Raw genomic sequence first — 27831 nt, forward strand, 5'->3', positions numbered from 1 at the left:
TGTAGGAGGAGTTCGTTAAAATAAGACCCCTATGAAATGGCCCAAAAAATGGCCACACGTTCCAAAGTAAATCAAAATGGCGGACTTCCTGTTAGGTTTAGCATTTGGTTCAAAAAGAATTTTTTGCTACCTTGAGGGCTGTACATATGTCCTCAAATGTTGGTAACCCTAGGTGAAACGTACAGCCGGGAATGCTTCATTAAGTAAGAATTTTGAAACGCAAAATTGATGCCCTGCCTCTGGCGGACTTCCTGTTAAATTTAACATATGGTTCAAAAAGATTTTTTTATAGGTCATATTCTGTTATATATGTGTACCAATTTTCGTAGCCCTAGATTAAACGTAAAACCAGCAATGCTTCTTAAGTAAGAATTTTGAAACTCTAAATTGTATGTCAAAAACATTTGATTTTTTACCATGATGTTGTCCCAGGTGTTGAGATGGTTCAGCCCAATTTTGAAGTCAATCGGGTTAACCGTGTAGGAGAAGCGGGCAAAAGTACGACCCCTGTAAATGTGCAAAAATGGGCCAAAATTGGACATTTAAATACTCATACCTCACTTCCTGTCTATTTTAGGGTACACATATCAAAGAGGTTTTTGTTCATCTGGATGTGCTACAGGTGCCATACCATTTTCGTAGCCATAGGACAATCGTAGCGGGACAGGGATCCTTTAAACCTATATAGGTGGCGCTATGGAGCCATTTTTCTGTTATCACGTATGGCGACTTTAAAATATCAAATTTTTCGCCAGGCCTGACGTGTGTGTAAAGTTTGGTGAGTTTTCGTTCACGTTTAGTGTCTCAAAAATGCGATCGTTTGCGGACAAGAAGAATAATAACTAGAGCTGCGAGCAGCTATAAAGGGCCTTCGCAACCCGGGCCACGTTTGGGTATTTGCATGTCGGGGTACTGGCATGTTGGGGTACTGTTTCATAGGAAACCGTCTAATTTGTAAATGTTTTTGACATGCTTTATGTTTGCAAAGTTTCATGGAAGGCCAAAAATGATGCACAATTAAAATAAAATCAAAATGGATTGGCACATGGCTATAGAATAATTTTTGGAGGTATTAGGCTGATAGGTATGCCTCCCAATATTCACACATCTAGCTGAACCATATAATCGGATATACTTCATAAAAATATCTAGACGGCGCTATTGAGCCATTTATTACAAATTGCACAACAAATTATAAAATATTCATGTTCGTGAGAGATCTGATCTGTGTGCAAAATGTTGAGTTTTTGCCCATGTTTAGATTCTCAAAAAAAAAAATTCTTTGCAAACAATGCATCGCTTACAGCAAAGGCGTGAGACAAAATAAAAAAATTCAATAACTTTTCAGCTTAAATATCTTAAGATGAAACATGCCAAAGAATGAAGACGATGTGATAAGTTTTGCAGAAAATATGACCCCTATAAAAGGCCCCAAAAAGTGGCTACAAATACCAAAGTAAATCAAAATGTCAGACTTCCTGTTTGGTTTAGCATATGGTTCCAAGAGACTTTTTTGCACATCGTGGGCTCTTATGTATGCCTCCAAATTATCATAGCTCTATCGCTCACCGCCGCTGCCGCTGCTCGGGCCCTAAAAATAATAATAAGAATTCCTACAAAAACAATAGGACCTTGCAGCGGCACCGCCGCCGTTGCCGCCGCTGCTCGGGCCCTAATAAGAAGAATTCCTCCAAAAACAATTGGGCTCGCAGCGGCACCGCCGCCGCCGCTGCTCGGGCCCTAACAATCCACATTCATGTGAAGAGCATCATTAGTCTTGTTAGCATGCTAGCCGAAACTACTAACTAGCACGGGGTGACATGTATGCTATACTGCACAACAAACTTTGGACGGACATTATGGGTGATTTAACTCACCTTTTGCATCTACACACTAATAAACGTTCAGCAGTACAGCCAGTTGGTATCTATCAGAGTGTACTGGCTCGAGAAACGGTTCGAGCGAGAAGAGAAAAAAAAAAGAGATCAACCCACTGTCATTCGCTGAACCAAAGAGGTTCAGCTTGACCCCGCTCCCAAATCCTCCAGAGCCCGCCCCCTTCCCTACGAGTACAAATCACGGAGCTCTACGAGTATGAATCATTATGCTACATCTGTAGCGCAACAAATAGTACAAAAGTCACATGACTGGACAGCAGCAGAAAAACTCCTAGTGATGACTTCTTAGACTACAAGTTGTCATTTCTACAGGTACAAATCATGATTTTTACAGATACAAATTTTCCATTCTTTCTACAGGTACACATTTTTTTTTATACGCACAATTTTTTTACGTAGAAATGTTTTACGCACAATTTTTTTTTAGTACACATTTTCTATTTTACGGGTAAAATTTTTTTTTACAGGTACACTTTTTGCGTACAAATTTTTTTTACAGGTACAATTAATTTTTTTACAGGTACAAATCATGCTTTTTACAGATACAAATTTACACTTCTTTCTACAGGTACAAATTTTTTTTATACGTACAATTTTTTTTTATACGTACAATTTTTTTACGTAAAATTTTTTTTACACACAATTTATTTTAGTACACATTTTCTATTTTACGGGTACACATGTTTTTTTACGTACATTTTTTTTTTCCCCCCACAGGTAAAAATTTTTTTACGAGTTACCTTTGCACCACATTTTCCTCCATAGTCATATCTTATTCGCTCTCATACATTATATCTTATTTACAGGTTGTTGTTTTCAGAAAAAAATGCAGCCCACACCGTTGAAAATACCCACACAAATTAGGTATCAAAAGATGCGGCTCGATCCGACTCGGATCGGAAATATTTTTTTCCAGAATCCCGAGTTACAATGGCGACACAGCTCACAAAAACCCACGTCAAAAATTCCCATTCAAATAGATGGACAGAAAAAAAAGTCAACAAAAGTCCACAAAAGAGTGTTTTTCCAATCTACGCTGTGCGAACATTCAGTGACCGAGAGGTATGATTTTCTCATTTTGTTGTCACTCTTCCCATCTTTAGCTCAGTGTCAAATGTTTTTGATAAGAAGCGTACACTCACCCCCCTGTGCCCGTTTAAAGAGAGTGAGCAAAATCTGAATCTCTAGGAGTTTAGTGATGCAAATGTATCACTCTTTTGAACACAAATTGTTTTTAGAAGAAAAACGCTTTATTTCCGTGACCCAAGCCAACTTGCCGGACTACTGTCCTCTTGACCAACACAGGACCAGGGGCCTCATTTATAAAGCTTGTGTACGATCAAAATGAGGCCAAAACTCTACATACGAACATTTTTGCGCCAAAGGTGGTATTTATAGAAAACAAACTGAACGTGAAACTTTACGCACCGCCACGTCAAGTCTGGACATACCGTACGCAGTCCGCAGATTCTGGACACATGGGAAAACAGCGACACAATCGTCTTTGTGTTGCATTTCTATTCCTCAAACGCCATGTATGCTGGATGTTGTGTCACATTATAATATTTTGCAGACTTGCTCCGACATCACAAGCACGCAGCGGGGCACATTTTAAACACCCGTTTTCTCTCATTGATCACCTATCTTGAAAAAGCCTCATGCAACAAATCACATAAAGTGACAAGTAATGTGGACACATACTGCACGCATTACATCATCGCGACGCACAACAATATGCGTCTATAACTTCACCCGCCTGCCACGCAATTGCCATTAAAGGCTAAATAAAACTATATTGACACAGGACAATAAGAATAAAAACAAAAATATATATAAAAAAAAGCTAGAAAAATACAGTCTGGGTGCATCTTTGCTGCATAGATAGGGTTTTGTCATGTAAGTACAAGAAAGAAATGCGCACGTCAGCCTTAAACGTTCACAGTGAGATCCACGCAGCCGTGATTCTGGTTGATGATCCATAAGCAACACATTGGGAATCGTAACAACAATAATAGGGCAGCCTATAGATTGCCTAATTTTGAGACAATTTAGTATAAGTCTGAGTAAAGACAATAAAGGGTGTAAGCGGTTAGGAAAATGGATGGATGGATTATTTTTATTACTATTATTATTTTTTTAATTATTATTTTTTCTTAAAAAAAGAATCACACCGGTTGGGATCGTGTCACATTTATAAAGGGAACTTGCGTGCAGATATGCGTACGTGTGTCTAACGCATGGTTTTATAAATCTCAATTTTTTTCTGTGTACGTGCGTTTTGAGTTTCGTTCGTACGTACATTTCTGGGCAGGTTTTCACGCACAGTTTTATAAATAAGGCCCCAGAACTCGTGTCACAGAACGCTGTCACTGAACACTGGAGGTGAGGATGAAATAGAGATTCATGTAAAAAAATCCAAGTCCCAGGTGGAGGTGGCTGTCAATGAAGTCCCCCCGGCAAACATGGCTTCTCTTCACCAGTGGCGTTCCTAAGCAACTTGGCACCCTAGCCAGGATTTCTGGCAGTACCCCTCAAGAGGGTGCACAACTTATTAGACCAACCACAAACACGACGCCGCGCAACTTCTTAAACCAAACACAAAATATTTTATCATAAACTCACACAGGGCACACAGTATCTTCAAGTGTCTGGAATTTTAAAACCGCAGTTGAAGTACAAAAATTAATAATGTAGTAATTGTACTACAATAAATCATAATACTGGGATAATGAGAGCCGAGCAAAGAACGAACGGAATTAGTTACATCAACCATTCAGAATATTATCTCAGTATCGTGATTCGGGACTTGCAGATGTTGGGTTTACATTTCACAAGAATTGTTTTTTTCTTGTGTGCTTTGCTTTCATTTCATTGTCCATGCTTCTGATAACTGGTTCTGATTATGCAGACCAATCTGAGTAGCACTCAGTACCTAATGAGAGAAAAATTATATTTACACTCTTATTGATTAAATCTGCATTTAGATCATCTCCCACACTTATTTTATACTTATCAGTACAACCGTACGTCTCACAGTGGTATTTTCGCTGTAGAGGAAGAAAATAACTTGGAATGTATGCTGCGGAAAAGTCAACTTACTGTAAATATGACAACGCAAGATGGCCGCCGCCAGCTTCACTTTTCACTACAGCATGAGCAACCCAGTTTATTTATGATATCCGTACTGTATCAGACCTGAGAGTCTGACCGTGATTTATTTATTTTTTTAAGCTTTGAGCCAGGACAGCAGGGTTTTCATTTCATTTTCTTAATGAAAGAGCCAGACCTGCCACCAGAAAGAATGTGCGGTTGGGCATAACCTTTTTTTGGGGGGGTGGGCACAAATCGTCAACCTAAATCTAATGTTCAGGTTGAACAGTGGCATTGTGACAACTGCAAAAGTGCTAAGAAATATTTTCTGTCACTTAAAAGCGGCAGTTCATTCTAAAATCTAAAAGACAATTGGAAAAAAATGCAGAGAGAGTGTAGTTCATTTTGCAATTTTTATTCAACTCAAAAGTTCATTTCCAACAAAACCACTCGTCACTTCTGTAAACAACTATGTCCGAATGAATGACTCTGTGACCCATCCCCTTCTATCTGGGATTGGCTAGCAGTTGCCTTCATTTGCTTTTTGGATTTAGGGCTGTACGATATGGACAAAATTTCATATCATTTTTGCCGGACATCTCTATTCTTCGTCTTCGACTCAGCATGAGACTTTACAACATTTCAGTGATGGTGCCTTCTGTATTTTGTGTTAGTTTATTGATACTTATTGTGTGAAGGCCTCCAGCCTTCACACGTTATTCATTCTTTATTTGAAATCACTTCATGTCATTCAACATCATTCAGCATCATTCAATCTCATTCAACATCATTCAATATCATTCCAAATCATTCCATAGGTATTCATTCAGCTCTTCAGCATTTCTAGTTGTGTGAAGGCCTCCAGCCTTCACACATATGTTATTTATTCTTTATTATTTCAGTTATTATTATTATTCCGACCATTTTTTTGGGAGCTATCCACATTTTTCACCCGATTCACTTCATTCCAATTTCAAACTATTCAAAAAATTCACACAACGACCACTTCCATTTTTCTCAGTTCAGAAATTCACGGCTTACCCATAATTCCCGATTTCGTACCCCATTTTTCCCCATTATTCTTAATGGGAGATTCTACATTTCACATTTAATTCCACATTTTCACCCTATTCACATCATTCCAGCTTCAATATATTCCAGCAATTCATGCCATGAGCAATTCCAGCTTTTCAGGTTAAAAATTCACACTTTACCCACAATTCCAGATTACGTACCCGATTATTTCCCACATTCTCCATTTTCCATTTACTTCCACATTATTCATCCGATTCACATCATTCCAGCTTCAACATATTCCAGCAATTCATGCCATGAGCTATGCCAGCTTTTCAGGTTAAAAATTCACACCTTACCCACAATTCCAGATTACGTACCCGATTATTTCCCACATTCTACATTTTGCATTTACTTCCACATTATTCATCCGATTCACATCTTTCCAGCTTCAACATATTCCAGCAATTCATGCCATGAGCTATTCCAGCTTTTCAGGTTCAAAATTCACACCTTACCCACAATTCCAGATTTTGTAGCCGATTATTTCCCACATTCTACATTTTCCATTTACTTTACTTTCCATGTATCCATACACATTTGTTATTATGAGAAACACACCACTTTAATCACAGCTGTCAACCAGTGTCCCTCTGTATCCGTCCGGTGGGTTAGAATTTCTCCCGGAAAGTTATTGAAGCACATCGCCACTCCTCCCGATCTTGATGAACCATGGCTGAACAGCATCTTGTCTCCCCATTGATTCCTCCAAAAAGTCACATCCGTGTCTGAAGAATGAGTCTCTTGCAAAAACACACAGTTAGAAGTATGCCCATTGCAATACAAAAACAATGCTTTTCTTTTAATAATTTCCTTCAAGCCCCTAACATTTAAAGAACCAAATAAAAGAGTAGCCTTAAACATGAACTACAAACTCACCCCTTAATGTGAAAAACAAAACAAAACAAAACAAAAAACAAAACACAATATAACAACACTCAATATAACAAAATTTACTCTGTTGTAACCGAATTACTAACAATGATCTTCATAGCTCCTGGACCACTCAAAAAATCTCCACCAGTTCAATGTTCTAAACACTTCTAAATTTATCCACTTTCCTTTCCACTTTCCTATCCACTTTCTGCACTCCATCGACATATGCATGAGGGCCACGGAAGAAGGCCTTCTTCCCAGCCCACCTGGCTTGATCAACCACCGGCAATAACCGCTGGCGTGCCTCCAGATCTTCACGCAGCATCATTTCTGCAAAGTTGATCCGATCCTCTTTACATGTCGGCGAGTCCTTGGTTCTTCTCCACACTTCTTCTTTCACATGCCTTTGTGAAAACCGGATAACAACTTGTCTGTTGCGATTTTTCTCCCATTTCCCGAGCCTGTGCACCACATCCACAGCGTTCTCCATCTTCGATCCATATTCCGGAACAATCTTCTGCAATAGTTGAATGACAGTGGCTCTCAGATTTTCTTCTCTCTTCTCCTGAAGACCCTTCACCCGTAGACAATATCTCATGTTGTAACGTTCATTCTGTACATTCTGTTTCACCACCCTTTCGTTTATCTTTTCCATTTCCAGCACTTTCTTTTTAGTTACTTCTAACTCCTCAGCATTAAACTGAACAGCTTTGTCAAGTTAGTAATCAGAGCTGTATTCTGTTTGTTCTGTTCTCGAATGTCATCAAGTTGTGTCTCCACTCTAGTCACACGTTTTGTCAGCTCCATTATTGCATCAAAAATGGGATTATTTGAAATTTGGCCATCATCCTCGTCATTTGGCTTGTTTTTTTTTTATCTTTCGGTGTCTTACTTGGAGTTGAAGGAGCGGAGTCATCTTCGCAGCCGCGTTTTGTCTCAGCAGCCACCTCCATTGCACAGTAGTCATGTTCACTCAACTTCGATGATTTTTGCGGCGATTTCGAAGTCAAAAGCACCAGAGGCTTCTTTGTTGCAGGTTTAACCCGCTCATTAACGTTCATCTTGAGTTACAAGTGGAATATAACAAGTTTTGATCAGAAAAGTTACGGTCCAAAACCGGAGCTACTCAAAGCGTAACTTACTCATCCGCCATCTTGGTGCGTTCCGTGTGGACAACGAGGTCGGAAGTGACCTAATATCAACAGGAAGTGACCCGATTTCAACAGGAAGTGACCTGAAATCAACAGGAAGTGTGAGCATGCTAGTGCTGAATTTCATGCTAATGCTAGCTTAGCATGCTAATGCTAATGTTAGCTTAGCATGCTAATGCTAATGCTAAATTATCATGCTAATGCTAATGTTAGCTTAACATGCTAATGCTAAGTTAGCATGCTAATGCTAATGTTAACTCTTTGTCCGCCAAAAACATTTAAAAACGTTCAGTATAATCCTAGGATAGGCCGCCATAGACATCTATTGACGTCTACTATGTGTTTTTATGGAAACGGGTGGAGGAAAGCCTTGGGCAGCTGTGCTCCAAGTATCAAGCCAATCGGGTTACTATACTGAGTATTCCTGGCCACTAGATGGCTGTGATGAGTCTTTTGGACAAGATCGGGTAGGAGACAACAGTAGAAGAAGAGAGGCGGAGCTAGAGTGTTGAGGGGGAGAGAATGGCTAACTTGGCTAAGGGAGTCAAAAAGGCTACAGATGGCAATCAGCTCACGCTTGATCCTTATTTTCAAAGCTCAAAAGCATCGACCAGTGCTCAAGAGCACAGTGATGACGGGGTTAAGTCATAGTTGAAGCGGTGATGCGGCCGTTTCGACCATGTCCTAAGGCCCCACCGACTAGCGATGCTGATCACGGCTAAGGCCCCACCGGCTAGCGATGCTAACACCGGAGAAAAGTGGTGCACAATGGAACACGTCTGCACAGATGACGTTTCATCGGACAATGACGACTACTATGGGTCCGATGCAAGACAGTCTTGGACAGTCTTTCGTCCTCCAAAGAACGTGAAGGTAAGCGCTAACATGCTAAGAGATTGCTAATAAGATTACTTTCCTAACTTTTCGGGCGATCTGCTAGCAGCGCGTGTAAATGTGCTGAAAAACACTAGAACATCTATTACCTATACAAACGTGAATGTATATTTTATAGATCGTGCTCACAGCAACGTCCGATCGCTGGTTCTACGACAAAGAAAGGTAAAAAAAACAAAAACATTTTCAATACACCGCAACAATAAAAGGAAAGTCTTTCGATAGTATTGTAATTGTATGTTTCTTTCAGCTCCTACTCATAGGGCCCAAAGTGACCCTTCTCACAGGGAGCAGAACAAAGGTAAAAAGAAAAAAAAAGAAGATTCTCCACAGCACTAATAAAATAATTGATGGTAAACGTCTTCTATAATTTACAGAATGTGCATCAACCAATACATCCAAGAAAAAAAGGTAAACATGCACACACACGCATTGCATCACAGTGCTCTAAAATAATATATGTTATTGAAATGTATATTTGCAGATCCCAAAGATTCTGGCTGGCTTGAAGTTGATGAAGTTGGCTGGCAGCCAACCATCTTCCCCTTTGCTGCAAAACCAGGACCAAGGGATGCTGCAGCAGAGCTGAATTCCCACCTGCCAGCTGACATCCTGGAGCTCTTCATCACGGATGAACTTCTCCAGCACATCGTTCATCATACCAACCTCTACGCAAATCAGTCCATGCAGAAGCAGACTGACAAAAACTGTGGTGCAAATCCTGCTGCATCCCCCAAGCACGCACGGGATTGCTCCACAATATACCACACAAAAAGAAAAATTGTGTCGTTGAAATATCCACACAATTGTAAATAGTAACACGTACACACACACCACACATGTGCAGTTGCGCACGTGTAAATAGTTTGCAAAGAGTTTTCCAAATTGTTTGTTCGGATTGCTACTGTTGCATGTAAATAAACTGTTATTTTGCAATCAAAAAACAAATTTTTTATTGTTGGGGTAGTGTTTTATAGAAGTTTAGGTGTTTGTAGAATCACTCATGCAAAAAAAAAGTGCCAAATTCACTAGAGTGCATAAAATAACATCGTTTCACAAAAAACTTGATTTCTCCGTATTTTGGAAGAAAATAGAGGATTTGGGTGAAACGAAGCTGTTTTCTATTGTTGATTACTGAAGATCTGAATAAGGTAGAAACAAACTTTTTTTTTTTAGATAAAAGATGAGACTTCAATCTTTCATTTGGTAGTATCCGCGTTTCCATAGTCCTAACACAACATTTTCTGTGAAGCTTGAAAGATCGGTAAAATCTGTAAATCAGCTGGCACTATGGGGTTACCTTTTTCCGAAAATGGCTGGCAGCAAAGAGTTAAGTTAGCATGCTAAGGCTAAGTTAGCATGTTCATGCTAATGTTAGCTTAGCATGCTAATGCTAAGTTAGCATGCTATTGCTAGCTTAGCAAGCCAATGCTAATGCTAGATTAGAACGCTAATACTATATTAGCATGTTATTGTTAATGTTAGCTTAGCATGTTAATGCTAGCTTAGTATACTAATGCAAATGTGACCTGATTTCAACAGAGAGTGACTATTACTCCATTGCTTCAGTTTGCCTCTCCTTACACCATTGCTACTTGATTCTACCCTACTTACTTCATTGCTTACTTAATTCTTCTCACTTTACTCCATTGCTTACCCGATTACTTGCTACTTCCTCCATTTCTTACTTGATTTCTTCATTGTTTTCTTGTTTCTTGCTGATTTATTTTTACCTTTTGTGCTTTTTTTCTTCCTTCAACTGCTTCTAGATTTCTGGATGAATTCAAACCATTCCAATTTCAGCATGTTAAGCTCATTCCATGTCATTCAGTATCATTCAATATCATTCAACATCTTTCAACATCATTCAATATCATTCAACACCATTCAGTATCATTCAATATCTTTCAATATCATTCATCATTCAACATTATTCCAAATCATTCTACAGGTATTCATTCAGCTCTCCAGCCTTCACACGCCATTTCCCCAGAAATGGCATTTCTAGTTCTCGATTAAGATTGTTACAATACAAATGGAGTCCTGTAAAATTGAACCGATACAATCCAAATATTCCAGACACTTGTATAAAGGGTGGGGAAGAAAAGGGAACTTTGTTCCATTGTTTTTTGGAATTGAGGGAATTTAAAAAATGTTTTAGATGGAAATAAAGAAAGCCTTGAAAGATGCTGTCTTGAAGGTTTTATCACTGGAACCTTCACTCCTAATTTTAGGCCTATATCCAAAAAACACAAGGTTTCCAAAAAAGGAGTAGAATTTTGTGGATATGTGTTTATTACAGGCAAAAAGGTTGATTGCATTGCACTGGAAGAACAACAGATGGCCAAAAGTTGGACAGTGGACTGAAAAAAGCCTGAGTAAAAAAAAAAAAAAAAGAAATAAAAAAAAAAGGGGTCAAGTGTTGGTAAATTGTTTTAAAAAAATTAAAGGACACGATCGGAAGTGGGTTGGTTTTTAATGGTAAAAAGTGTTTTACAAAATAAATGAAGACAAAGTACTATTTATCTTTTTATTTTTTATCTATTGTTACTTATTCCAAAAACAATCCGATCCGGACCGTGACTTTTGTGATCCGTTGCAGTGTGTGTGCGTGTGCGTACATGCGTGTGGGTTTGTTTTTGTTTTTGCTACATGGTCGTATGTATATATTCTGGGATTGTACAGACTTTTCACTTGTCTTTGTGGGGCCATTTTGGAGGGCCTCACAACTTTAAACCTCTTTTTAAGGGTCAAGACTTGGTTTTAGAGTTTAGGTTTGAATTGGGTTATGGTTGCGGTTTGGGTATGGGTTGTGGTTAGGCAATCATTTATGATGGTAGGTTAGGGGTTAGGGTTAGGTTACCCCAGTGCTTCTCAAATAGTGGGGCGGGCCCCCCCAGGGGAGCGCGAGGCTCCATCAAGGGGGGCGCGTTTGACCTCGGGGAACATGCTTTTTTATTTTTTATTTATTTATTATTTTTTTTTACTGTCCTAGAATAAAGTGCAATTGCACCTCCACTACATTACGGGGCAGTGGCGCTCATTATTGGCAGAGTGTGCGCAGGGAGTATTCGCTCGGTGGTGTAGGGGTTTTGTTTGCACTGAGCATGCACGCTTTGCACACAGCAAAAAAAAAAAAAAAAAAAAAAAAAATCAGCACAAATTATTTTAGATTTTTGTTTTGCAGGTTAATGTTTTTTATTTATTTATTTTTTATTGTGCTCCTGAGTTAATGTTGGTGATCAGTTTGGATGCATTATTATTCATTGATTTTATGTAATTTTATTTTTCCGTATCACAGGGTTTGACATGGTCAGTCAAAAAATGTTTATAGTTTGATTAAGGATTTTATTTTATTTTTGAATTTCAGATGCACTTTAAATCTTTTCTGTTACAGTTAATAAAGCTATCCTTTGTTGTAAGTTGGTCCATATTTCTTTCTTTTTTTATTCTCTTTTACTTTAATACGGATACAGTGTTATGCAGAGGTGTGCTGATAACTATTTTATAGACAAATTATACTATTTATAGTTGCTTGGGGGTGGGTGTGGTGCGTGAGATGTTTTCTTCATACTGGGGGGGGCATGACAGAAAATAAATAAGAAGCACTGGGTTACCCTAACCCTAACCCCAGTACCACAAATTTGTTTGTGTTTGTGTATAAAGTTCTCACATTTACTTTTCCGGTCATTTAGGGTAAGAAGAATAAAGTGTCAACAGGCCGTCAGACACAGGTAGCCACCAACACGTTGTCAAAAGCAGCCTTCCTCATCACTGTCCTCAGTGATCGACTGGAGCTCCATAATCTGGCCTTCAACACCGGCATGTTCTCCTTGGAACTCCAGAGACCACCAGCATCTACGAAAGCGTTAGAGGTTCCTTCCTGAACCATTTTATTAAATCACTCCTTATTTTACAGTATGGACGCTAGTTTTAATTTGTGTTCATCAGCCATGTTGTCACGTACTAGCGCAAGGGTGATGTTGGCCAGGTGGGTATAACTTGAAGCAGGAGAGTAGAGAAGAATGCGGTGGCATTCTGATGGGTTTTTTGTTTTACACTGATACAAAGATACATGAAACAGGCCAACAGCACAAGGGAAACACACAGGCACTTGTAGTCAACACAGTTTTTGTGGAAAGAGACACTTTCCTGGCAGTTCAAAACAGAACAAACAAACAAACAAAAACTTTAATGTTGCCATTTGTTATTCTGTCTTGCTAAGCAGACTGGAGGAGATCATGACAATTCTTTGCACATCTATAGATTGAAGCACAAATCATCCATCCATCCATTTTCTTGACCGCTTAATCCTCACAAGGGTCGTGGGGGGTGCTGGAGCCTATCTCAGCTGGCTTTTGGGCAGTAGGCAGGGTACACCCTGGACTGGTTGCCAGCCAATCACAAGGCACACAGAGACGAACAACCATCCACATTCACAATCACATCTAGGGACAATTCGGAGCGCCCAGTTAACCTGCCATGCAAGTCTTTAGAATGTGGGAGGAGACCGGAGTACCCGGAGAAGACCCACACAAGCACGGGGAGAGCATGCAAACTCCACCCAGGAAAGCCGGAGCCTGGACTCGAACCCGAGTCCTCAGAACCGGGAGGCGGACATGCTAACCAGTCACCCACCGTGCCGCCAAGCAGAAATCATTGCCAAACAAATCATTTTGAATCAAATATTGGTTTGAATCAAAACCTGATTCTGAATCGAATCACAGACCCAAAAATTAGAAAATCGAATATGTGATATGCTTTCAAAAAAAATCCAACAAGTCATCCAACTGTAACAACCATTTTGGTCGTTTTACCATGCACCAAAATACGACCATGTGTCACGCACTGTAGTTTAGCGACCTCTATCGGTCATGTTAAATAGTGAAAAAATACTAAACTGAGACTCGAACCCGGATCTTCTGTGCAAAAGACTAACAGCTAACTTCCTGAGCTAACCACTCAGTAACAATCACCATCTTCCTTTTGAGTTTAATGGTTGGGGTTAGGATGAGGTTCCAGTGAGGTTTTACAGTACGTTACGTCTTTACATGGCAAACTAATGGTTGAGATTAGGAAAAGGCACAGTGAGGTTGTAGACCGTGAGAAAACATTTACTCAACACTAAGAAAATATGTAGTAAAACAATCACTTGACGTCTTTACATGGGACACAAATGGTTGAAATTAGGAAAAGGCAGTTTGTACAAAACATGTAGTCAACACCAACAAAAGATGTAGCCAACACTGAAACAGTCACTGAACAAATAGATCAGTGCGATAAGCACTCATCTTTGGCCCAGACGGACCAGGTTCGAAACTCTCCTTAGTATTTTTGCGCTATTGAACATGGCCGCTAGAGGTCGCTAAATTAAAATGTGTAACGCTTGGTTGTAATTTGGCACCTTTTCAAAACAACCTACGTGGTCGTATTTATTGGAGGACTGTCTCAAAAAATCAGGTGACTGTTGCAGAGATTATCCATCCATCCGTTTTCTTAACAGCTTACTCCTCACTAGGGTGGCGGGGGTGCTGGAGCCTATCCCAGCTGGCTTCGGGCAGTATGCGGTGAACACCCTGAACTGGTTGCCAGCCGTTGTGGCAATTAGTTTTGAGTAAATGACAAAATACATTGTTTGGACAAAAATGTCAGTTTTGAAAAGTCTCTATTTTCATTTCCCAGCAGCACAAAAGTCCCTGAAGTCTCTATTTTCATTTCCCAGCAGCACAAATGTTTAAATTTTGGTATAAGTTTAGAAAAATAAGTGATTTTGTAGACAATGTATGTAACTAAGACGTGATTTTAGTTGAGCTGCTAGCTAGCGCCGCACCTTGGGCAAAACAAACCGGAGTTCCTGGTTTCTAACGTCATTCACAAATGATTTATATAAATGGACATAAGCAATAAAAGTGGCAAACACCCTAATGTGACCCTGCACGAAAAAATCGAATAGAAGCCAGACATGCGTACATCAATGTTTATCGTCACAACCTGAAGGAATCTCTAAGACATTAGGTTATAAACATAGCACCACCTAGTGGTGACAAGAAATATATTTCTTTATTGTTATATTTTTTTTACATGCTACGCCAAGCCCGTTCAATTGATCTGGTTCAAAAAAATTTCAGAAAAGACTTTGATCATACCTCAGACCGAATATTCTGACTTTTCTGCAATGGGCATGACCATTCACGGTGCCGCAATATCGGATGTGACAATGTGACAATGATGCATGCTGTAACTTGGCCCAGATGGCCCAATCTTCTCAAATTTGGACATATTTGATGACAGTACATGATTGAAGAGATCTCCAAACTTATTTTTCACAGTAGTGGTTGTGTTGTGCAATTCTATTGCCATGTAAATGTACTGTTAACCAAGAAATAAATACATAAAACACAGACTTTTTGAGTGTCTCACATGGACAAAAACTCATGAAACTTGGCACACACATCAGGCCTGGCAAAAATATGTTAATAGTTTATTGTGATATTTAAAAAAAATGACTCACTAACACCCCCTACAAATTTTCAAATAAGTAGCCTCAGTTGTACGTTTCACTGAGAGCAACGAAAAGTTGGAGATGTGAAACAGACCAAGGCATCCAAAAAAGCCTCTTGGAACATTTAACCCAACAGGAATTTTGGAATTCCTTTCAAATGTTGCCCCATTTTTGGCCTATTATAGGGGTCACATTTTAAAGACATCCTTACAAAGATTTTATCCGACTGACTTGCTGATAAAAAGCAAAACTATTTATTTCACCAAATGCTGTTGCTGTGACTACCCTTTTTGCAGACAAAGATTTGATGATTTTGGCATGACATTTTGAATAAACATCAGGTCAGGCACGAAACAAAACAAAATGCATCCGTAGTTTATTGTTCCATTTTCAATACAATTTAAAATCACATGTGCCAGTTACCCCGACGTGCAAGTATCCTAAAGTGGCCCGGGCTGTGAGGGCCCTTTATAGGTGCTCGCAGGTCTACTTATTATTCTCCACAAACGATCACATTTTTGAGACCCTAGACATGAACGAAAACTCACCAAACTTTGGGCCCGGTGAAAAATGTTATATTATGAAGTTGTTATAACAACATGACCCCATTGGCAGACTCTAAATTGGCAGGCACGTGTTGCAACTTGAGACACACAAAAAAGTCAATGGAAGCCATTTCCTGAAAAGTACAGGAAGTGAACTAAGAATTTTTGAACGTCTAAATTTGGCCCATTTTTGCACATTCACTGTAGTCATACTTTTCACCCCAACAGTTTTCATCCGATTGACTTAAACTTGACACATATCATCTCAAGAGGTGGGACGGCAGCTGGGGAAAAAATATTGAGTTTTCGTAATACTATATGATGGGGGTGGGGCATCAAAATTTGTCTTTAATATTTCCTTTGTCACAAATGACAATGCTCAATAACTCTCCTATACAAACTCCAAAAAATAAAAAATAAAAAAAAATCCAAAACTGATCATGCATCTTAGTAATTACGGCCTGAAAACATATATAGAAGGGGTGGCAAACTGCGGGCCTCGAGGGCCGGAGTCTTCCAGGCTTTATAGATTTCCCTACTCAAAGTGCAGCTGATTTCAATTAACAGGCTCGTTAACAGGCTTCTGCAGAGCTTGCTGATGAGCTGATCATGAATCAGTTGTGTTGAAGAAGGGAAATAAATATCCAAAACCTGCAGGACTGCGGCCCTTGAGGACTGGATCTTGACACATGTGATCGAGAGGATAAAATTCGGTTATACATATCGTGCCATCTAGTGGTGACAAGAAATGTCATACTTTACATTTTTATCTACTGTGCCGAGCCGTTCAAGGGATCCAGTTGAAAATTGGTTAGAAAAGCCTGAATGTTGATCATACCCCACAACGCCCCAATATTGTAACATTTCACCAAAGGATGTGGCCATTATGATGCCACAAAGTCTGATGTTCCAGTGTGACAATAAAAGCTGCTTTAACTTGACCCAGATGATCCTATCGTATTTTATTGTGCAATTTTTCTAAAAAATTAAGAAAACTGAACAATCCAAACGCCACATTTAGCTGCCTCCAATAATTAAAATGAGTCTTAACAAATCTGTTTGACTTCACCCAAAGTTGACATATTGTACTCCAAACTATCTTCTATAATTTCACAGCAATATGTCGGCCATCTTTAGAAATGAACACCGTAGAGGAATTAAGCTATTGCTCTGAAAGATCCGGTCGACATTTTTGAATACTTAAGATTTAGGCTACCAAAAAAATCACAGTTGGTTGATACCAAAACTTCAAAATCCACCTGCCTTATACTGTAGACCAGGGATGGGCAATATTGGGCCTCGAGGGCCTGAGTCCTGCAGGTTTTTGATGTTTCCCTTCTCCAACACAGCTGATATATGATCAGCTAATCAGCAAGCTCTGCATAACTCAAAGCAACTCAACTCAACTCAAGTTTATTTATAACAGCTTGAGCTGTCACAAAGCGCTTTAAAGAAAAACACACACAAAAAAAACATAAAACATTAACACCAATACAATACAATCACAACAAATCAACATTCTTCCATTCCTACATACACTTTGATGTTTGAAGCAGTTTTAGACGAAAGAGGACAGACTCAGTCTCTTTTCAGCAGTTGATCAGAGACGTGATCTCAACGTGCATGACGTCACACATGTTTGCTACAAGCTAAGTTTGCTTATAAGCTAGCTCATAAACAAGCAGCTTCTGCATTCGTGACGAGCACCATACACACAAAAAGAATGGTCCAATTGTCCAGTCTCAGGCGGCACGGTAGTCGAGTGGTTAGCACATCTGCTTCCCAGTTCTGAGGTCTCCGGTTCGAGTCCAGGCTCGGACCTTCCTGGGTGGAGTTTGCATGTTCTCCCCGTGCCCGCGTGGGTCTTCTCCGGGTACTCCGGTCTCCTCCCACATTCCAAAGACATGCATGGCAGGTTAATTGGGCGCTCTGAATTGTCCCTAGGTGTGCGTGTGAGTGTGGATGGTTGTTCGTCTCTGTGTGCCCTGCGATTGGTTGGCAACCAGTCCAGGGTGTCCCCCGCCTACTGCCCAGAGCCAGCTGAGATAGGCGCCAGCAGCCCCCGCGACCCTTGTGAGGAATAAGCGGTCAAGAAAATGGATGGATGGATGGATGTCCAGTCTCATCCAAACTGCCTCTCCTCCAAGCGGCGAACTTCCATCTAGACCATGTTCCGCGCACACCACCGCGCTTAGCGGCGTCATTCGCGTCCTCAGCTCCACCGCCATCCATCAAGGGGCTGTGGAAAAAAGGCTGCCTGTTTTCCTGGCGCAGAAGACACAAGTGACCCGCAGGTGCCCAGTGGAGCAGTTGGATAGCACAGACATTCCCCCATTAGAAACCGTGCTGGTGCAGGCATGCGGCCGAACGGGCGCAACTGCCGGGCACCGACACCGTCCCTCGCGGAATATCACGGCCAAAACCCCAAGAACAGTACTGTCCAAAACGCCATTCATCCAGCCCACCATCGTAGACTGTCAGGCAGCGCCGACTTCTCCACCAAGCAGAAAAGGGGCTGTGAAAAATGCTTAGTGTTTTCCTGGCGCAAAAAACACAAGTGACCTGACCAGTGGGATAGCACAGATATTCCCCCATCAGAAACTGTGCTGGTGCAGGCATGCCGCCGAACGGGCGCAACCGCCGGGCACCGACACTGTCCCTCGAGGAATATCACGGCCAAAACGCCAAGAACAGTCCAGTCCAGATCTGGTCCACCCAAAAGACGAAACGCCACATGACAAGAAGAAATACAAAGACGGCTGCTGTAGCTCACAGCGCCATTAACAAACAGCTAAAACAGTCGCCAGACACACCGGCGCACGCCATCTTGTCGAGGCAAAAGACTGATAACGATCCTGGAATCATTGGATTGGAATCAGCTTGTGTTGGAAGAGGGAAACCTCCAAAACCTGCAGTACTCGAGCCCTCGAGGACCGAGATTGCCCACACTTAAATTGGTTATCACTACAAAAATAACAGATCCATGTGAGGATTGACCTATATGCAAGGCAAGTTTATTTGTAAAGCACATTTCATACCCAAGGCAACTCAATATGCTTTTACACAAGGAAAGACCACTAAAAGAACATTCACTGACAATGATAAAACATTAGACAGCAAACTTTATAAACATTTATAGTATTGATTCCTGGGAAAATATTAAATTAAGCACCAAATGTGACCATAAGTTGAACCCGACTCCAGCTTTTTTATGAATTTATGACTCAATTAGATATATTTAGTGACTAACATGCACACATACTTCTTGCAATTGTAACAGAGTGAACTTTTTGTTTGTAAGTTGTGACTCTCTCACACTTCAATTAGATTCTGATTTCTGGCTTATTTTTCGATTCAAAACTATTTATTTTATTTTTATTTTTTATTTTTTTTTAGAGCTCAGAATTGACTCAATTAGATATATTTAGTGACTAACAGGCACACATACTTCTTGCAATTGTAACAGAGTGAACTTTTTGTTTGTAAGTTGTCAGTGCTTTTGTGCTGGCAATTCTTCAATGTAACTGTCACACCAAGGGCCCTATTTTCTAGGGGTAGGAATCTGTGACTCTCTCACACTTCAATTAGATTCTGATTTCTGGCTTATTTTTCGTTTCAAAACGATTTCTTTTTTTTTTTTTCTTTTTTTTTTTTTTTCTTTTTTTTTTTTAGAGCTCAGAATTGTTCATTCGGTAGTCTTACCGATTCAACGTCTTATCATCATTGCTCTTTTTTGTTTTTTGTTTTTTGTTTTTTTGTTTATGTGTGCGTGCGTGTGCGTGCGTGCGTTTGTGTGCGTGCGTGCGTTTGCGTGCGTGTGTGCATGTGTGTACAAATACGTATAAATTTCTACTCATTAATTCACCTAAAACCTTATAAAAATCCCATTACCCTTCACCTTAACCAGGTACTTCAAAGTCTCGCCAGAGTCGTGAAGTTCAAATGGTCATGAGACCAGAGAAAAGGTCAAAAAAGATAAAGAAAGATAAATCAAAGTGAAATCCAGCACCGGCCAGACACTTCCTACCTTCCCCATGGTTACAGAATCAGAGTCTTACGCTGACCCCAGAAGCCTCTAAATTCCAACAAATTAACGAGATCTCAAGAGTCCGGAGGAAAAACTAAAGAGAGGAAGGAGGGAAGGATCGATGAGGCAGAGTGAAATCCAGCACCAACCAAACCCCTCCTGCGTGGTTACAAAACCAGAGTCTTATCCCAACCCCAGAAACCTCAAACTTCCAATAAATTGAGGAGATCTCAAGTGACCAGAGGAAAAAACATAAGAGAGGAAGGAGGGAAGGATAGATAAAGCAAAGTGAGATCCACAGACACCAGCACCCACTGATTCAACGGGCTGTGGGATGGAGAGGCGAATTCCGTTTGAGTTTCAGTAGATGCTGGTGTGATGGATCTGGCATGTATAAGGACCGCCACCAAAGAAAGAAGCCGTCAACCGCGGCCCAGCAAAGCGAGCACCGCCCCCCCCGGAATCTCCCAGGCCGTGGCAGCACCAAGGCCACCCCCACGCCACCCGAGCGGACACCGGTCGGCAAGCCGACCCAGACGCCCGGAACACCCCCGCCCCAGCCCCGGCCCACACCCCCGAGCCCAAGGCCGCAGAACGAGGCCTGGCGGGCCCCCACAGCGCCCCACCGGTCCCCAGCCTCCGCCCCCCCACGACCTCCCCCCGCACCCCACCCAAACTCGCCACGGCCCAGGCTCCGCCAGCCCCCGGTCCCCAAACCCCCGAACACACCCCGACCCCCAACACCCGTATACCCAAAACCCGACCATACCTCCACCCCCCCAAACAAGCCGCCACCCCCGCAACCACCACCCCCCCAAACCCCGCCCCCCGCGAGCTCCCCCCACCCCCGGAAACTGGCACCGGGCAGCAGCGCAGAGAGGGAAGACATACCCACCCCACCTCCAGCCGTGCGGAAGGAACACAGCGGCGGGAGTGGGGAAGCAGAGGAGGAAGCACCGGGGGAGGGGCGGAACACCAGAACACCGAGCCCGGTGGGAAGAGGCGCCGCGGTCGTCGCGCCAGCGTCCGAGTGACACCTAACCCTGTTACTGAGTCCGCCAGCTCGCCGACTGGCGAGCTCTACCCTTACACCGTGAATGTGGCCACACCCAGTGTATATACAAGTGTGTGCGTGTGGTGCATTAAAATTGGGAGCAGGTGAGTCGGAGCAGAGGGAGAAAAAAAAATTTCCCCTTCTCCGACCCACCCGCATCCCAAAAAAAAAAAAATCGATTCAAAACGATTTCTGATTGAAAATGATTTTTATTGACAATGATTTCTGCTTCAATCTATAATGTGCTACTCTAGTTGGCTTAGCAAGACACAATAACAATTGGGGACAAAGTCTTTTTTTTTTTTTTTAAATTACATGTGAATTGTGAGGAATTTCCACAAAAAGTGTGTGGACCACAACTACTATTCTATGTATGTTTTACATTTTATAGCTTTTATACAACAGTATAGATATTCTGCCCTCCCTGAGCAGACTGAGCACAATTTAGCAGACAGCGAACAGTCCCTCAAAAAGAGTCCAAATGCTGGTATCTGGTTTACCCTGTTCCGTTCTCATAGAGTGGACGATTAAAGCAGTGATGTGCTTACTTGTATTTATTCGCCTAAGTCAAAACAGTACAGTACGATACTCCTAGCTTATAGCACACACTCGGTCTACTTCACTTCCTGTAGTGTGTTCCCGCACTCTAATCAGTCCCCCAAGCAACATGAACTCAAACTAACAATACTATTGTTACAGTATCATGTCGTTTTATTACACTCCAGTTCAGGTTCACTGTAAAACTAGACACAAAACAAACAAACAAAAAACAAACAAAAAAACAATAAAAAATACATACATACAGTGCACACTTAAATCCAAACACTTTGTTTATCTTGCTTCCCAAACGTAGCTAATGCATACTAGAAACCGCCATTGATTCACAAACGCTAATTAGCGCGCTACTCAAAATTACGGCTATTCATTCAAAAACGCTGCAGCAATATATACAGAGAAACATCTTAACATAACTCACAGGCATATGCTCTTCCAAGGCTGCAAAAAAAACCAACAACTTTTATTGGCATAACTTGATTGTAACATTTTTATTCGACTCGCTAATGTGGCTACAACTCAAGAGTGTATCTGAACGCACCAGAGCCGTAGATAGAGTTTGGCCAACTCGGTTTCAGAGCTACTACGCTGTGACTTGACTTGACTTATATTGTTACCCTGCTGCCGGGATTTTGTAGTGTTTTGCAATAGGTGTTTCTACTTTCATGTTCCAATCATTCTCTGTTGCTCAGCATGCTCACAATGACCAGGCAGCGGTATTATGATGCATCGGTTCACTGGAGACCCATAGAGGAGGAAATTGTGGGAAGTAAAAGTCAAATGAGAGGACTGGAAAGCAAATAACTTCATTGCTGTGCAAAGTAAAATAACACGATTTGAAGTAGCTGAGACTGCACAATGCAGCCTTTGACCTTTATCAAGAGCTATAATGGAAAATAAAAATATAATTGCTTTTAATTATAAGCCTACACATGATCAGTTTTAACTCATAATATATGTGTTTATATCATAATATAATATATGGGCCCATAATATGTAAATGAGGTATTGTGGATCTTGTGTTGTAAATAAAAGTTCAAAATATTGTACATGCACAATTGAAAGTCATTGAAAAAAATTAAAAGAAAATATGACGTTTTTAATTACACTAAATCACGTTTAAATTTAAATTTAGGACTATATATTCATTATGACAAACAAATTACAGAGGAACCTATTACCATGAAAAATTGGCTTTATTATAAAGTAGCCCAAGACAGGAGATAAAGCAAATACATGTAATCAGACTTCTTATTTGAACATATTACGTGTTATGTATGAACACACTGGTACATTTCCAGCATTCACAACGTTGAAAATCAAAATCCATGTACAGTAAAAATATAACATACAAGTAAAAGCCTGTATCATACATGCAGTGTATTCCTTATACAACCCCTAGCAAAAGGTATAGAATCACCAGTCTTGGAGGAGCACGCACTCAGACGTTTTATTCTGTAGATCAAACTCAGATAAAAAACATATAACAGTCGTAGGGTCATTCCAAAGTGCAACATCTAGGCATTCAGAAACACTAAAAGAAATGAATAAAAAACATTGTGATGGTCAGTAAATGTTACTTTTTTTAATCTGGACGTTACGGAAGTAAGTTGTATTTACCTCGATAACCTCTAGGGGCACCACGTTGGCTTTGCTTTGGGTTAACAGGAGCAAACAACGACCAAAATCCTTTCTTCATCAGTCATTTATAATCTAAAGTCGCCACACTCGATATTCAGTGGTTCGTTGTACTAACAAAAGAATAATAATCCACTCGGAAACACAGATGACTTGGGCAGAATAGAGTTAATAAAACATGCATTTATTCACGATTGCTACACTACAGAATCAAAACACTGCATAACTAACTATCCTACCGTCAGGAGAAAAGAAATCAAATAAAGCTAATCAAAATAGGGAAAGAATGCGAACGAATAAGGAAACAGGAAAAAGAGAAATTTAACTTGCCAGGTCTGTGATATGTTTCAAATGTAAGTTGCACACAGCGGTATGCCGAATTGGAGGAAATCAAATGTGCACTTACGAGTTGGATACTGCGTAGAACGAGCAGAAACGGGAGGTCTTTGGAAAAGGGGGAAAAATAGTCAATGTTCGTTCAAAAAGGCAAGAAAAATCAAAAAGGGGGCTATTCCACAGGTGAGCAAGGGAGCCGCTCGGGGGCTGACGTAGTTGCGCGGCTCGTCCCTTGATTGGTCGGCGAGATGTTTCCCCGGCGAGTTTGGTTCTGCCGGACAGCTGTCCGACTCCAGGTGTTGGAGCTCGGTTCGCGGCGTGCCTGCGTACGGGGAAGGCCCGCAGTTGGAGGTGTGCTTGCACAGCGGCGGGGCGCCACCGAATAGCAGGTGAGATGCGGTGCGGCTTAGGTGCGCAACCTTGTCCGGCGGTACGTTGCAAGTGTACCCCGGGGCCGCGGAGCTTGCTGCTGGCGGACAGTCACCGATGGTGAAGAAGAAAAAAAAAGGGAAAACAAAGAAAAAGGGAGTAAAAGAGTCTCTTTGGGGTCAGCGTTGCAGTTTGCACCTGCTTTGGCGTGGCGTGGAGCGAGTGTCGGCTCTCGTGGCAATGGTTTCTGCCAGGAACAAAAGGGGGCCACGTGCTGGACAAGTTTCTTGTCTTTGAGTCATTGGGCAAGCTGGGCTACTTGCAGGTGAAGAGGCATCGGGGGAAGCGAGATCGGAAGAAGAGGGTAAGAATAGAAGAGAAGAGAGAGAGATCCTCTCGTCTTTTTAAAGTCTATGGGCGGGGCTCCAGGAGGGAGCAAACCCTTCTGTTCGCTCACGCAGAAAATTATTAAAGGGATTAATAATTTGGCATTAAATTTGGTCAGTCTGGCAAATCAGTTTTCCCACACAACCCGTTTAGCACACATAGTAATTAGTGCATCATAAACTAATTTGTGAGGTCGTTCTTGAGCCTAATCTGATTGAACTGAAAGATATTGATTACCTTTCATTTCTTATGGAGTACAAATGACATAGGACGTTCATACACACAAAGACATAACATGAATCATTCGTAGTTCAGTTATCTATCAAGAATTATCATGGTATAAATGTGTAAAATGCGGTTACTTGTATGAATTGTCACAAAGGATAGTTCCAAGTTTCACCACTTGACGGTGCTGTTGCTCCATCTAGGCATTCCAGGAGTGCCCCCTGGAGGGGTGACGCCAGAGAGTCCCCCCTGGTTGATAAGAAACTTCATAAACATTCCTTTAATCAGTCGTTTGTATATTCCAATTCATTGAAGGCGTTTCTCGGGCTCCGGGAAGTCGGGGCCCGAATAGACTCCTTCGGCAGACGCATAAATTCCTTTGTCTCCTGGTCAGCGGCTTCAAAAGAGCTTTGTTGGTGGTTGTGTGACCACCTGCAGAGCTAACCAAGCTTAGATCCTGTCTGAGCTGTGGAATGTTTATGCGACTGCAGAGAGTTTGCTTTAGAAGAAGCAAGCTAAAAAAAAAATTAGAGGATGGCCTGGGCCATAAGCCATAGTTGTTACACCATGATTGCCTCTCCTGTGCCCATTGCAGTCTTGTTCTTTTTTGTTTAAGTGTCAATGATGGTTTCCTTTTAGCTTTCCAGTGTGTAAATCCCATTTCCTTTAAGCGATTTTGCACAGTTCTGTCACATCATTGACTCCAGCTTTCTCCCATTTCTTCTTCATTTGTCTTGCTGTGCATTTTCTGTTTCCAAGACATATGGCCTTTAGTTGTTTGTCTTGACGTTTAGATGTCTTCCTTGGTCTACGAGTACGCTTGACTTGAACAACCTTCCCATGCTGTTTGTACTTGGTCCAGATCTTCGATACAGCTGACTGTGAACAGCCCACATCTTTGGCAACCACATGTGTAGAGTTCTTCTTCAATAAGTTTGATAATCCTATCTTTGGTCTCAAGAGATATCTCCCTTGTTGGAGCCATGATTCTTGCCAATCCACTTGATCCAGCAGCCCTCCAAGGTGTGATAACTGCACTGTTTTTAACTGCTGACTAACGAGCAGATGTCATTGGAGGCAGGTGCCCAATTAAGGAAAGGAAATCGACTGGGTGTGTCCTTATTTTCTGCTCAGAATGGAGTGATTCCATATTTATTTCCCTGCACTTGCTCTATAAAAGTAAAATTTACTGACCAGCACAATGTTTTTTCTTCACTTCTTTTAGTGTTTCTGAAAGCCAAGATGTTGCACTTCGGAATGACCTTACGACTGTTTCATGCTTTTTATCTGAGTTTGATCTACAGAATAAAACGTCTGAGTGAGTGCTCGTCCAAGACTGGTGATTCTATACTTTTTACTAGGGGCTGTATTTTAAGCTTGTGAAATACATCAAAGGTTAAAAAATAAAATAAGGGGAAAATACACCCAACACACACACACACACACACATACATATATAAATATATATATATATATATATATATATATATATATATATATATATATATATATATATATATATATATATATATATATATATATTAAAAAAAACTGTACACCTAGTTTGTGAAAGAAAGTTATTTTCAGTTGGCCAAACTCGTTCTATATACGGATCTGAAATGTACAGAACCACACTGCCCCTAAGTGGCCAAATTATGTACAACATGAACAATGCTCCCAATAAACACAGAAACAAGGGCAAGACAGTATAAAATCAATAAAATAAATTTTGGGACATTTTATATTGATTCTGAATCTTAGTAAATGAGAATCGCGATTCTTCTTCTTGTTTTTTTTTTGGAACAGTCCAACTATTTTCGTTGACAGGCGCATGTGCGCTCAGCATATAAACTGGCACAACTTCATTTTCGTTTGGCAGGCTGCGCTGCACCTTGCTGGTCATCCGCTGGACAGAGGGCATTTTCTATTATACACCCCAGACACACTAGACTACACATTAGACCAGATGAAACCAGGTCAAAGTTTTGGTGCAGATGTTCCATCCATCCATCCATCCATCCATCCATCCATCCATTATCTGCCGCTTAGCCGTGGTCGGGTTGGGGGGGGGGGCAGCAGCTTTAGCAGGGAAGCCCAGACTTCTCTCTCCCCAGCCACTTCAACCAGCTTTCCTGGCGGGATCCCAAGGCATTCAGCTGAGAGACATAGTCCCTCCAGCATGTCCTGGGTCGTCCCCGCAGCCTCCAGCTGGTGGGACATGCCAGGAACAACTCTCCAACTCTCCAGGGAGGTGTCCAGGAAGCATCCGAACCAGATGCTCGAGCCACCTCAACTGGCTCCTTGCAACATGGAGGCGGAGCGGCTCAACTCTCCCAGATGAAGTCCCTCCCAGATGACTGAACTTCTCACCCTATCTCTAAGGGAGAGCCTGGACACCCTTTAGAGGAAACTTATTTCTTCCGCTTGTAACCGGGATTTTGCTCTTTTGGTCATGACCCACAACTCGTGACCATAGGCGAGGGTAACAAACATAGATCACCCGGTTTATCAAGAGCTTTGCCTTTTGCCTCAGCTGCTTCTTTACCACAATGGACTGATGCAGAGTCTGCATCACAGCATACGCTACACTGACCCGTCTGTCAATCTCCCACTCTATGGCCTTGTTCAGACTGCCAGCCAAAATCAGATTTTTTGTTTTTTTTTGTTTAGCCCATCCAGATTGAAAGTGATGAAAGCACATGAAATCTGATTTTTCTCGGACGGGTTGAAACCACATTGGGGGAGGTAGTTTCATATCCGATTTGAACAGCATGCGTCTCAGTCTGATCAGCTCAAAACACTCAGAATAGATTTGACTGTCCGTGACGTCACTCTACGTGTGCAAAAATCCATGTCAATATCCAGTTGGTTCACTGTCCAGCTGGTTCCTCGCATGCTCGGCAGTCAAACGCCTTAACGACCCCACTGCCCTGTCGGCTCCTCTCATGCTCAACCTGCAATACAGTGGCAGTTTGCGTTACTTGCGCTAAAGCCGGTCTCGCTACAACATTAGTTCTTCACACGCTCAACCAGAAATAGCGACTTAATGCCCGGCCGTAGCCATAGACATTTCGTTGTTTAAAAAAAAGGAAAGAAAGAAAGAAAGAAAGAAAGAAACGAAGAAAGAAAGGAAAAAAGAAAGAAAAGAAAGAAAGAAAACCGCTTAACGCGCTTCCAAGGAAGCATCACAATGACGTCAAACGCTACTAG

The 27831-nt window shown here is 41.3% G+C and overlaps 1 protein-coding gene and 1 long non-coding RNA gene across 10 annotated transcripts in view; both read left to right on the top strand.

Moving 5' to 3' along the window:
- The window catches only part of zswim8 (zinc finger, SWIM-type containing 8), a 1066004-nt gene that overhangs the window by 386703 nt on the left and 651470 nt on the right, over nucleotides 1-27831 (top strand). For 8 of the 9 annotated variants that reach the window (XR_013278281.1, XM_077494401.1, XM_077494403.1 and 5 more), the window contains one exon: nucleotides 12679-12858. The exons of the other annotated variant lie outside the window; for it this stretch is intronic. Coding sequence is in view for 7 of the 8 variants with exons in the window: in XM_077494401.1 (XP_077350527.1) it covers nucleotides 12679-12858 (180 nt within the window). In the remaining variant the exon portion in view is untranslated. The remainder of the gene's footprint in view (nucleotides 1-12678; nucleotides 12859-27831) is intronic. 9 annotated transcript variants of the gene reach the window in all.
- LOC144001480 (uncharacterized) lies at nucleotides 8377-10289 on the top strand. Its single transcript, XR_013278499.1, has 5 exons — nucleotides 8377-8962; nucleotides 9102-9148; nucleotides 9234-9284; nucleotides 9361-9394; nucleotides 9468-10289. It is a non-coding gene; the product is annotated as an uncharacterized LOC144001480 (long non-coding RNA).

This window comes from Festucalex cinctus, chromosome 14 (assembly GCF_051991245.1).
Source record: "Festucalex cinctus isolate MCC-2025b chromosome 14, RoL_Fcin_1.0, whole genome shotgun sequence".
NCBI lineage: Eukaryota > Metazoa > Chordata > Actinopteri > Syngnathiformes > Syngnathidae > Festucalex > Festucalex cinctus.